The 12,054-nt window shown below is 45.0% G+C and overlaps 3 protein-coding genes across 3 annotated transcripts in view; all 3 read right to left on the bottom strand.

Annotated features, from left to right (window-relative positions):
- Positions 1 to 6,967, bottom strand: part of LOC110490703 (NUAK family SNF1-like kinase 1) — a 26,676-nt gene extending 19,709 nt beyond the window's left edge. Inside the window, exon 1 of the mRNA XM_036956928.1 lies at positions 6,095 to 6,967. Coding sequence (XP_036812823.1) covers positions 6,095 to 6,403 — 309 coding nt within the window. The 5' untranslated portion in view covers positions 6,404 to 6,967. The remainder of the gene's footprint in view (positions 1 to 6,094) is intronic.
- A 366-nt stretch (positions 6,968 to 7,333) lies between these two features.
- Positions 7,334 to 12,054, bottom strand: part of LOC118942882 (zinc finger protein 771-like) — a 29,638-nt gene continuing 24,917 nt past the window's right edge. Inside the window, exon 3 of the mRNA XM_036956927.1 lies at positions 7,334 to 9,184. The gene's annotated coding sequence lies outside the window, so the exon portion shown is untranslated. The remainder of the gene's footprint in view (positions 9,185 to 12,054) is intronic.
- On the bottom strand, positions 9,184 to 11,164 carry LOC110490708 (gastrula zinc finger protein XlCGF57.1-like). Its single transcript, XM_021564167.2, is given in 1 exon segment — positions 9,184 to 11,164. A coding segment is annotated over 1 exon segment (1,119 nt). The 5' UTR covers positions 10,501 to 11,164; the 3' UTR covers positions 9,184 to 9,381.

The following is a 12,054-nucleotide window of genomic DNA, read 5'->3' as shown; positions in this document are numbered from 1 at the left end:
TCAGGTCTTGTAAGAGTCGTAAAACTTGTCCAGTCCCTTGCGAGAGGAAATAAATACTATTTTGCTCTTATGTGCTCATAAACTTTTGATTGTTCTAGGTCTCACAATAAAGCTCATGAGCAGTGTCCCATCCTCTGGTAGTGGAAAATAACCTGGCTGTGTCTCTAACTGGGCCAAGACCCTCAAGAATATCTCTCTCTCTCAGAGGATGAGGAGGAGAGGATGGATGGTGAAGTTTTACACAACCTTGAAGAGAGAAACTAGGTTTATGGAAGGACACGCAGCCAGCCCACTGGAGACAACAGATGGTAAATGAGGTTAGATACAAATAGATGTTCCATTTTTACAAAGCTCTGTGTGTGTGTGTGTGTGTGTGTGTGTGTGTGTGTGTGTGTGTGTGTGTGTGTGTGTGTGTGTGTGTGTGTGTGTGTGTGTGTGTGTGTGTGTGTGTGCGGCCTCAATGAGGAATCAGGTGTTATGTTGTGTACTGTTGAGGGTACTGGAGGACTGGAGTTGGGAACCTCTGCTCTACAGTATCTCAGACAGACCATGCTGGTTCCACACGGCAAACTCATAATGAACACAGTGGGATGACATTAGCCTTGTTAAATGGGACAGGAAATATCCCCAGCACAGTGGTTATGTAGACCCTATCCCTGAGACTGCTTTAAGGTCATTTGCGGGGTTCGCCATAGCAGTGGGCTCAATTGACGGGTTGTGCTTCTCTCTCTGTGTGTGTGTGTGTGTGTGTGTGTGTGTGTGTGTGTGTGTGTGTGGGTGTGGGTTAGGGTTAGGTGGGGGTTAAGGCTTAATAGGCAAAATAGAAAGGATTAGGAATACAGGAAGTGGGTTATGAGTCAGCCGACAGGGACAGGAAGTTCCAGTGAGATGTACTTCCTTATCCCCTGCGTCACTCATGGCACCATATCCTCCTTCACTCCTTTTTAGGGAGAAGAGTTTAATCACACCTTTGACAAAACGTGTCACAAATAGCACCCTATTCCCTATTTAGTGCACTACTTTACACCAGAGCTAGTCAAACGTAGTACACTATATAGGGAATAGGGTGCCATATGGGATGCAGTCAAGTGAAGTGAAATATTCCCCCCTTTCCAGAAGACATAGTGGCAGGCTGGCAGAAGCAGTATCAGAACATTATGTAACACATCTGATAAGACTCTATTACATCATATGATATTAGTATTGGTAATGTCCTGTATGTGGTACCTTGGATTTACACTTTCCTAACAGAGTGACGTCTGCCTCTAGACTCAACATGGTTTAAAAACAATGGTGCCTTGGATGTCTACAAACCATGTGTTATAGTTACAAATCATGTGTTATGGTTAAGTGTCCAACTTAAATATTATTAGTGTTTTTAATGGGTTATGAACGGAGTGTAGAATGTGGGTACAGTTGAATATTATTAGTGTTTTTTTAATGGGTTATGAACGGAGTGTAGAATGTGGGTACAGTTGAATATTATTAGTGTTTTTAATGGGTTATGAACGGAGTGTAGAATGTGGGTACAGTTGAATATTATTAGTGTTTTTTTAATGGGTTATGAACGGAGTGTAGAATGTGGGTACAGTTGAATATTATTAGTGTTTTTTTAATGGGTTATGAACGGAGTGTAGAATGTGGGTACAGTTGAATATTATTAGTGTTTTAAATGGGTTATGAACGGAGTGTAGAATGTGGGTACAGTTGAATATTATTAGTGTTTTAAATGGGTTATGAACGGAGTGTAGAATGTGGGTACAGTTGAATATTATTTGTGTTTTTTAATGGGTTATGAACAGAGTGTAGAATGTGGGTAAAGTTGCGTATTATAAGTTAATAAAGGCAATACAGAGAACAGAACTATATTGAATAGGTTCTAAGTCCTTCCTTAATTACAGTCCAAATCTAGTTTCCGTCCCGAATGGCACCCTATTCCCTACATAGTGCACTACTTTGGACCGAAGGGTGCCATTAGGGACGCATATCTGAACTCATGAATAGTCTATTGTGGTGATAGTGAATGGTGATCCCTGCCTACTGTACAGCTGGGTAGACAGGACGGACACACCCTTACCCCTCCAGCCCAGGGTTATGGATCGTTAGTCACAACCACCATTTGGGCCATACAACAGCTGGCTGACTGGGCTAAGTGGGGGGGCGGGGCGGGGTGTGTGTCTGTGTGTCTGTGTGTGTGTGTGTGTCTGTGTGTGTCTGCGTGCATGCGTGTGTGTCTGTGCGTGTTCTTGCGTGCATGCGTGCGTGTGTGAGGGGGTGTGCGTGTTCTTGCGTGCGTGCGTGAGGGGGTGTGCGTGTTCTTGCGTGCGTGCGTGCTCGTTTGTTCATGTGTGCTCTTTAGCCTTGGGCTATAAGAGAAGAAGAAGAGCTGTCACAGATACAGACCAGGGCTTTGTCTGTGGTAGGAACCAGGTGTGTTGGTTTACAAGCAGGCTGTTTGATGAAGAAATTAGGGAAAGGCTGTGCCCTGCATCAGTGCAGTGGAGAGGAAAGGAGGCTCACCATAGCAGGTGCTGCTATTCACAGCATGGTCATTAGAGATGATGGTAAACACAGGGTTGATGAGAGGAGAGATGCTACTTGGGGGTTATTGTGATGTACACACCAGACTAACCCAGCTGGAGAGATGCTACTGGGGGGTTTATTGTGATGTACACACCAGACTAACCCAGCTGGAGAGGAGAGATGCTACTGGGGGGTTATTGTGATGTACACACCAGACTAACCCAGCTGGAGAGGAGAGATGCTACTGGGGGTTTATTGTGATGTACACACCAGACTAACCCAGCTGGAGAGATGCTACTGGGGGTTTATTGTGATGTACACACCAGACTAACCCAGCTGGAGAGATGCTACTGGGGGGTTTATTGTGATGTACACACCAGACTAACCCAGCTGGAGAGATGCTACTGGGGGGTTTATTGTGATGTACACACCAGACTAACCCAGCTGGAGAGGAGAGATGCTACTGGTGGTTTTATTGTGATGTACACACCAGACTAACCCAGCTGGAGAGGAGAGATGCTACTGGTGGTTTTATTGTGATGTACACACCAGACTAACCCAGCTGGAGAGGAGAGATGCTACTGGGGGGTTTATTTTGATGTACACACCAGACTAGCCCAGCTGGAGAGATGCTACTGGTGGTTTTATTGTGATGTACACACCAGACTAACCCAGCTAGAGAGATGCTACTGGTGGTTTTATTGTGATGTACACATCAGACTAACCCAGCTGGAGAGATGCTACTGGTGGTTTTATTGTGATGTACACACCAGACTAACCCAGCTGGAGAGATGCTACTGGTGGTTTTATTGTGATGTACACACCAGACTAACCCAGCTGGAGAGGAGAGATGCTACTGGTGGTTTTATTGTGATGTACACACCAGACTAACCCAGCATGGAGAGGAGAGATGCTACTGGTGGTTTTATTGTGATGTATACACCAGACTAACCCAGCGGGAGAGATGCTACTGGTGGTTTTATTGTGATGTACACACCAGACTAACCCAGCTGGAGAGGAGAGATGCTACTGGGGGGTTTATTGTGATGTACACACAAGACTAACCCAGCATGGAGAGGAGAGATGCTACTGGTGGTTTTATTGTGATGTACACACAAGACTAACCCAGCTGGAGAGGAGAGATGCTACTGGGGGGTTTATTGTGATGTACACACAAGACTAACCCAGCATGGAGAGGAGAGATGCTACTGGGGGGTTTATTGTGATGTATACACCAGACTAACCCAGCGGGAGAGATGCTACTGGGGGGTTTATTGTGATGTACACACCAGACTAGCCCAGCTTGGAGAGGAGACATGCTACTGGTGGTTTTATTGTGAAGTATACACCAGACTAACCCAGCTGGTACAACCCCCCCCCCCCCCCCCCCCCCCCCCCCCCCCCCCTTATCTCTGTCTCTCTCTCCTTAGACCTGTCTCTGAAATACCTATCTACCCAGAGAAGCTGGCGCAGAACACAGGCACTTTCACACACACTTACACAGAGTCCCCTGACAGGTCAACATAGAAGTGTTCCCTTCCTGCTGCTTGGCTGACCCTATCAACCTGCTCCTCTCACTGCTTTCATAACATTACCAGACTAGACCAGACCAGGCCAGGGAAAGCTGCATAATTACATAACATTCAATCTAAAGGCTCTCTCAACCCTCCACCATATGACTGTGTCTTATGTCTATAGTGGGGAAAAAGGTTCAGGGTGGGTACACAAATGTTCAGTCAGACACAACAGATTAGACACACGGCGACTCAACCGTGTGCATCATAATTCACTGACTCAAAGTCCCACTGAATGTTATTTTACGGTAGCAGCCAGGAGACTGAATGCTCTTTTACGGTAGCAGCCAGGAGACTGAATGTTATTTTACGGTAGCAGCCAGGAGACTGAATGCTCTTTTACGGTAGCAGCCAGGAGACTGAATGCTCTTTTACGGTAGCAGCCAGGAGACTGAATGTTATTTTATGGTAGCAGCCAGGAGACTGAATGCTCTTTTACGGTAGCAGCCAGGAGACTGAATGCTCTTTTACGGTAGCAGCCAGGAGACTGAATGCTCTTTTACGGTAGCAGCCAGGAGACTGACTACTCTTGTATGGTAGCAGCCAGGAGACTGAATGCTCTTTTACGGTAGCAGCCAGGAGACTGAATACTCTTGTATAGTAGCAGCCAGGAGACTGAATACTTGTGTATGGTAGCAGCCAGGAGACTGTACTCTAGGCTGGTGGTTTTATAGCAGCTAATCTCAATGAGTCACCCCGGCCTAAAAATCCCATCCAGACTTCTGTTTGTATTGTCTGTGTGAGTGTGTGTTCAGTCACTGGCTGTTCAGTCACTCATCCTCTCTCTCCCTGTCTAGTAAGCAGGGTGTCCTGAAGCAGGCATGTCTCCAGACCTCTGAGACATGGACAGGGAGGCATTTCTATGCCTGACAGAGCCCCCACACAGAAGGGTAATGTTTAGGAGGCTCTGTGGTGTCTTCTCTTCCTGGCTATACAGGATAACCAGTGAGAATGTAGCCCCCCATCTCTCTCTCTCTCCACTGTTCATACAGTTTGAAGTCATTAGGTACCTCATCAATACAGCGACCAAGTGAGAAGCTCTCGTCGTGTATGTGTGTATGTATGTATATATATGTGGGCTTGTGTTTTGTGTGTGTGTGCACCCCACACGTAACCCCTCCAAGAGCCTCTGCTTCCTTCACACCTAGGTGTTAGTCAGAACGAGGAGACACACACAGCAGACTGTCTACTTTCCTCCTGCATACCTCACACTTGGAAAGTTCTAGTTGCCCAGCCAGGGGGTGACCAGAGGTCAAATAATACCCTCAGTATCTCCCTCCCCCTTCCACTGTCTCTTCACACAGTACAGAGGTTGAGTAACCCACTAGACCTATTTTAGTACTAGTCAACAAAATACCTGAAATATCTCTATAATTCACATGTCATGGCTACAGGGAAGGTGGTTCAAGGTGCATTATTAAATGGATTTGTCAGTTCACGTTCAGTGGAACAAAACTTTAATTTTTACTTGTACATCTCAGCTCATCAAAACTCACAAGTTAAAGTCAACAGAATTAGACAAGAGACTCATTCTTCTGAGGTCTGGTAAACACTGAAAACACATGCTATAGATGGAAACTAAATGTAGCTACATGGGCCTTTAAAACGGACTAAAAATGTACTTTTAAACTGACCTTTGACTCATCTTGTATAAGCAGTGTGACCTCTGAGACAACACAACTGATTTTGTCTCCTGAAGCCACGTGTGTAATTATGGCCATAAAACAACATTAAATGGGCTCATTGCTTAATTTAAATTGGAAAGCTGAAATCCCACGTGGCCTCATCAGGGAATTCAAGGGATTTCTGATTGACACGCCATGAACATAGGAGTGTTTCTGAATATTTATCAAAGAAACACCAACACATCACACTATATTTAGTTGCCAGACGCTGCTTTTTGATGTTCTTACATCACGACCTTCATTATAATCGTGTTATTCACTTCCAACTGTCACACTCGTTTCATTGGCGGTTAGTCGTTGTCTAAAACTCACCACTTTGCCGGATTGTCTCTCGATGGCTTTCTTCACTTTGCCGTATGTCCCTTTCCCCAGTGTCTCCAGCAGTTCGTAGCGGTGCTTCAGGTTGTGCTTGTGGTGATGTTTCTTCACGCTAGAGTTAGACCATCTCCCGTCATCCAGGATCGAGATGTCACCAAGGTAGTCGACAGGTAAAGGTCTGTCCCCCCAAATCTGCACATCGCTCTGTCCTACCTCAGTCCCTGCGCTGGACGTGGACACATTGGACACGTTAGATGCCGTGGACACATTGGATAGCCGACGAGCTTTTGAAGCAGTTTCCATCAGGATAACTAATAGTGTCAATATGCTCAAATCCGAGTAGACCTAATGACGGCTATCCGTGCTTTAATGTATGTGTCCTTGGAAATACACCTCTAAATACATACAAATATTTGTGTTTTGATGAAAAGTAAATGATTCAATTATTGGAGCAAAATCTCTTATTCCTCAATTGTAAAGACGTTGCTACTGTGCTCCGTTCTCGTCTCTCCCTTATGGTAATCCAGTTGATGCTCTAATGGTAGCAAAATGAGATCAACCGGGCGTTTTGGAATTGTTGGATACAGCTTCGCATTCATTCTCTATCAGAACCATGTGCGTAATTGCTCTCTCCGATGTTGCGCTTGTCTTGAGAGCGACGATCCGCGCCTAGGTCATAGCTGTGGATGCGATGTATTCGAGTGTGACACACAAAGCTGTTCGGGTTTGTACCATTCTCATCGGCTCTCTTTCATACGCCCTCTCTCCCTTTCGCTGTTTCTTTTTGTCAGAGAGAGGTGTAAGGAGCTGGAGCCAGTAGCGGCAGGCGGGGGGTGGGGTCTAGAGCCCTACTGTCCCCTTTCCATGATTGCCTTTTGTGTATGTTATTAGAGAGAGAGACATGGGCTAAAAGCAAGTATTGTGCACTGCGCTGGCTTGGCCTGTTGAAAGAACAAGCAAACTTGGAGCAAAAGACAATTTTAGAAAAGTATGAATGTCTTACTAGACATGCTCTTGCTTTGATAAAAGGGTATATTAGTCAATTCTCTGTAGAATTCTCGAGTAAATGTATTCCAACCTTGAGATGAGGCGACCGTGGTTTGTTCTATAGCTCTGTAGCAGGCGATGTGTGTAATTACTTAACATTGTGACACTCCTCTTGAACATGGTGTGCCTATGAGTGCTCAGACTACCTAATGGTAAACCCTGTAGTCCCTAGGGAAATGATTTACACCAGCCCACTGATAGGATCCATGTTAGTGTGTGAGATCCACTTGACTGGCCTGCTAGCCTTAGCCAATGTAATGTTGTTATAGTAAGATGTCATACAGACAGACATCTCTTCGGCAGAGGGACACTGATAGGATCCACGTTAGTGTGTTAGATCCACTTGACTGGCCAGCTACCCTTAGCCAATGTAATGTTGTTATAGTAAGATGTCATACAGACATCTTTTCGGCAGAGGGACACTGATGCACCAACATGGGGTTAGCTTTATTTATTCATTAGTATAGTAGCCTGTATGTATAGAATGATATGTCCTCCTTCGGAGAGCATTTAAAGGACTAATGCAGCCGTTTTTATCTTAATATCAAATCATTTCTGGGTTACAATTCAGTACCTTACTGTGATTTTGCCAATTTTAAATGAAAACAAATAAGTAACAACAGAATTTGCTTACCAAACAGTATGTTTTTCACACTGTTGTATTTAGACATTTGCAAGACAAACTGACAGCCACAACCAACCATAGAGTTATAATCCATAGATGGTAGTTCCTATTCAAGTCAATCTGACAGCCACAACCAACCATAGACATAAAATCCATAGATGGTAGTTCCTATTCAAGTCAAAATGACAGCCACAACCAACCATAGACATATAATCCATAGATGGTAGTTCCTATTCAAGTCAAACTGACAGCCACAACCAACCATAGACATATAATCCATAGATGGTAGTCCTTATTCATGTCAAACTGCCAGCCATTGCTAGTGTACCCATGAGTTTAACAGTCAAATTGACAGGGTCAGAGGTCACAAAACCCTTCTATGGATTATGTCTATGGCCACAACACAACAAGCTGTTTCACACATAGAATAAGGAGCGATAAGCAGACCAAAGACGGCAGTAATGATAAGGAGTCAAATAAAGACAGCACTTCTAAAAGCCTATTTCACACCAGTCTGCTGAATCTGTAAGATCAATTTTCTTTCATTTTCATATCTTCACAAATGAAAATGTGGCACTGACTCGCACACGGGTTGATTTTTCAGCACTGTCTCAATGAAGAGTTTGGCGTTCGACTAACCATGTGTGACGTGGAAGCGCAGCTACAAGCCTGCTAGAGTTAGCGGCAGGCGGACAAGCAATATCCACTGTCATAGTACGGATGAAGCCTGAGCTGGAATGTGAAGCAGGTTAGCTTTAGAAAACCCTGAGTTGATGTAGCTTACTTCGTAGTATACCACTCAGATGTTAACCTAATCCTGATTTACAGTCACCTTTGGCCCCACAGTACACACCATCTATTCTATGACATCCCCTTATGGTCAGTCATGTCTGGTTCAGTTTAGCATGGTCCTGTTTAGCTGTAATACAGTGTGTGTCTGTTTCAATGTGTTTGGTAATGGGTAACAGTGTTGATTCTTTTAACATTATACCCTCATAGGTCTGTGAAGAATGATTTCAAATGACTAACACGTTTTTACATACAACAGAGATGGTGTGATGGGATCCTATCTCAAACAGTGCCATCTAGTGGGGAGAAAGGAGAAGTGTCATCACTGAGTTAATTAGCAGTGCCAATGTCAGAGGAGAAGGCACTTGTGACATGACCTGAAAAGTTAACATTTTCCTCTAAAAAGCCTTGGAGAGTGTTGAGACTAGAAACCTCACTCTGTGACCTCTATCTCTCCCTCCAGACAGATGTAAAGAAGCTAGGCCCTCCATGTAGACCAGAGAGTAGCAGAGAACACTGTGGAGAGAAACAGCAGGTTACCAATAGAATAGATCAGAGACCAGAGGAACTTTAATCCTGAAGCATGGAGAGCAGGTCCCTAGGAGAGGTATCATCGTATTGTCCTCCACCAACCAATAGATGTGAGTCCATGAGCGTGTACTCAGAGTATTGTCCACATCCTATCTTTTTATTCTCATCTTGTGACTAAACAGTTCTTTGTACAAATGTTCTGTTTTCTTTCAGTTTTCATCCTGTTTTCCACATGGATCAGTAAGTTAGACTTTCGAGTGACGCTTCCTCCGCACACATCACAGCTTATTTATTTCTCTCCTGTGTGAGTCCGTATATGTGCCGTTAGGGTCCCCTTCTGGCTGAAGCTTTTCCCACAGTCTACACAGCTAAATGGTTTCTCTCCTGTGTGAGTCCGTATATGCACCGTTAGGGTCCCCTTCTGGCTGAAGCTTTTCCCACAGTCTACACAGCTAAATGGTTTCTCTCCTGTGTGAGTCCGTATATGCACCGTTAGGGTCCCCTTCTGGCTGAAGCTTTTCCCACAGTCTACACAGCTAAATGGTTTCTCTCCTGTGTGAGTCCGTATATGCACCGTTAGGGTCCCCTTCTGGCTGAAGCTTTTCCCACAGTCTACACAGCTAAATGGTTTCTCTCCTGTGTGAGTCCGTATATGCACCGTTAGGGTCCCCTTCTGGCTGAAGCTTTTCCCACAGTCTACACAGCTAAATGGTTTCTCTCCTGTGTGAGTCCGTATATGCATCGTTAGGGTCCCCTTCTGGCTGAAGCTTTTCCCACAGTCTACACAGCTAAATGGTTTCTCTCCTGTGTGAGTCCGTATATGCACCGTTAGGGTCCCCTTCTGGCTGAAGCTTTTCCCACAGTCTACACAGCTAAATGGCATCTCCCCTGTGTGAGTCAGTATGTGCCTACTAAGGTTCCCCTTCTGGGAGAAGCTTTTCCCGCAGTCACCACAGCTAAATTGTTTCTCTCCTGTGTGAGTCAGTATATGCATAATTAAGTTTTCCCTGCGTTTGAATCTTTTCCCACAGTCACCACAGCTAAATGATTTCTCTCCTGTGTGAGTCAGTTCATGCTTCTTTAGGTTCCCCTTTAAATGGAAGCTTTTCCCACATTCATCACAGCTAAATAATTTCTCTCCTGTGTGAGTTCGTATATGCTTAATTAGGGCCCCCTTCTGATTGAAGCTTTTCCCACAGTCTCCACAGCTAAATTATTTCTCTCATGTGTGAGTATGTTTATGTTTCCTAAGTTTCCCCTTCAAATTGAAGCTTTTCCCGCAGTCAGCACAGTTAAATGGTTTTTCTCCTGTGTGAATCTGTATATGTGCGGCTAGGGTCCACTTGCGACTAAAGCTCTTCCCACAGTCACCACAACAATAACGTTTCTCCCCTGTGTGAATCCTCATGTGCTTGGACAGATCTACTTTGAGATTGAAGGTCTTGCCACAAACAGGGCAGGTGTTGGGTTTCCCACTGTGACAGAGGCAGACATGGGCCTTCAGTTTACAGGTGGAGTTGTAGTGTTTTAAGCACAAGCGACATTCACTGAGTCTCTTCCTGATGAGAGTCACATGCCTCTGCAGGTCAGTTCTCTCTGCAAATGTTTTTCCAGACGTGGTGCTGGGTTTGAAACAGTGTTCCACCACTGATGGATTTGGATCCAATGGCGGCTGCAGTCAAGTGCTGCTGGGTCGCTGCTTACGGCTGAGATTTGTCTGGAGGCATTGTTCTGATTATCTGGAGGGTCACAGGGAATGTAGAGGCCCTTAAGGTGGGTCACAGTAACAAAAGGTGTGAGTTCCACTTGTTTAGGATCACTCTCTCTGTTCTCCACAGTCTGGGTTTGGGGAGAAGTGAAGGGCTGAAGTGGGTCCTCCTGATCACATTCACTTTTCACACAGGAAGGAGTGAATTTGAAATCAGCCTCCAGCCCTTGAAGCTGCTCTTCCTCCTGACTGGTCCTGAGTTCCTCCTGTTCCTCTTTAATCTGTGGAAGCACTGGGTTCTCCTGCCCCAGACTGGGGCTCCACTCCTGCTCACAGTGCTGCTGATCAGGGAGAACCTCCTCCTCAGAGAGCTGCAGGGAGTCTGGAGGAAAGGAGAGAGGAGCAGAGGTTCTCTATACAGCCTTTAGACAGTTGTTACTAGCTGACACAGCCACAGTCATAAATCCTGCCTATTTCTAAAATGTCTCTTCTTGAAGCAGAACTGAACTTGAGAACCAACTTCTCTCGTTGAAAACGGCATACGTGATATCAATATAAGTCAGGAACATTTATGCCAGTGCCAAAATTGACTAAAAAGTGCAAGTAGGTTAATTTTGGTCATAAAGTCAGTCTCTTCCAAAACTGAGTTGTGAGATTGTAGTACAAGTGTTCATCATGACTTGAGGGTTGGGTTTGAGTTTGGGTTTGATTTCCACAATGCCCACTAACACGGGAAAACAGCTGTGGTGACTTAACTCTATCGAATCGTACAGCAGAACACAGTGAGAAAGACCTGCCCAGCAGTTGGTTTACATAGTAAAAAAAGTGTTGTCCTTCAAAAATACTGCACCAAACACCTTAGCTAGATGAAATAATGGCACCGGAGGGGATGGCTGCCGCTTTACGGGCTCCCGACCAACTGTGCTATTTTGTTTGTTTTTCATTTATTTTGTACATATTGTTGCTGTTACCGTCTCTTATGACCAAAAATAGCTTCTGGATATCAGAACAGCGATTACTCACCTCGAACAAGACAAAGATTATATGTTTAATGAGTCCGACGTGAAGGATATACTGCTTCCTCGAGACCAGGCCCAAATCCTCGTCATTCGCGTGAAGAAAAAACTGAGAAACCGGGGGCAGAGGTCGGAGAGCCTTGTGAGAATTCATCGGCGAGTGGGTAGACCGCCACTACTATCCGTCCTATTGGCCAACGTGCAATCACTGGAAAATAAACTGGATGATCTATGATCT

This window comes from Oncorhynchus mykiss, chromosome 21 (genome assembly GCF_013265735.2).
Source record: "Oncorhynchus mykiss isolate Arlee chromosome 21, USDA_OmykA_1.1, whole genome shotgun sequence".
In the NCBI taxonomy this organism is placed as follows: domain Eukaryota; kingdom Metazoa; phylum Chordata; class Actinopteri; order Salmoniformes; family Salmonidae; genus Oncorhynchus; species Oncorhynchus mykiss.
The sequence above is the reverse complement of the archived record's forward strand: the minus strand, read 5'-3'. Positions and strand labels throughout refer to the sequence as shown.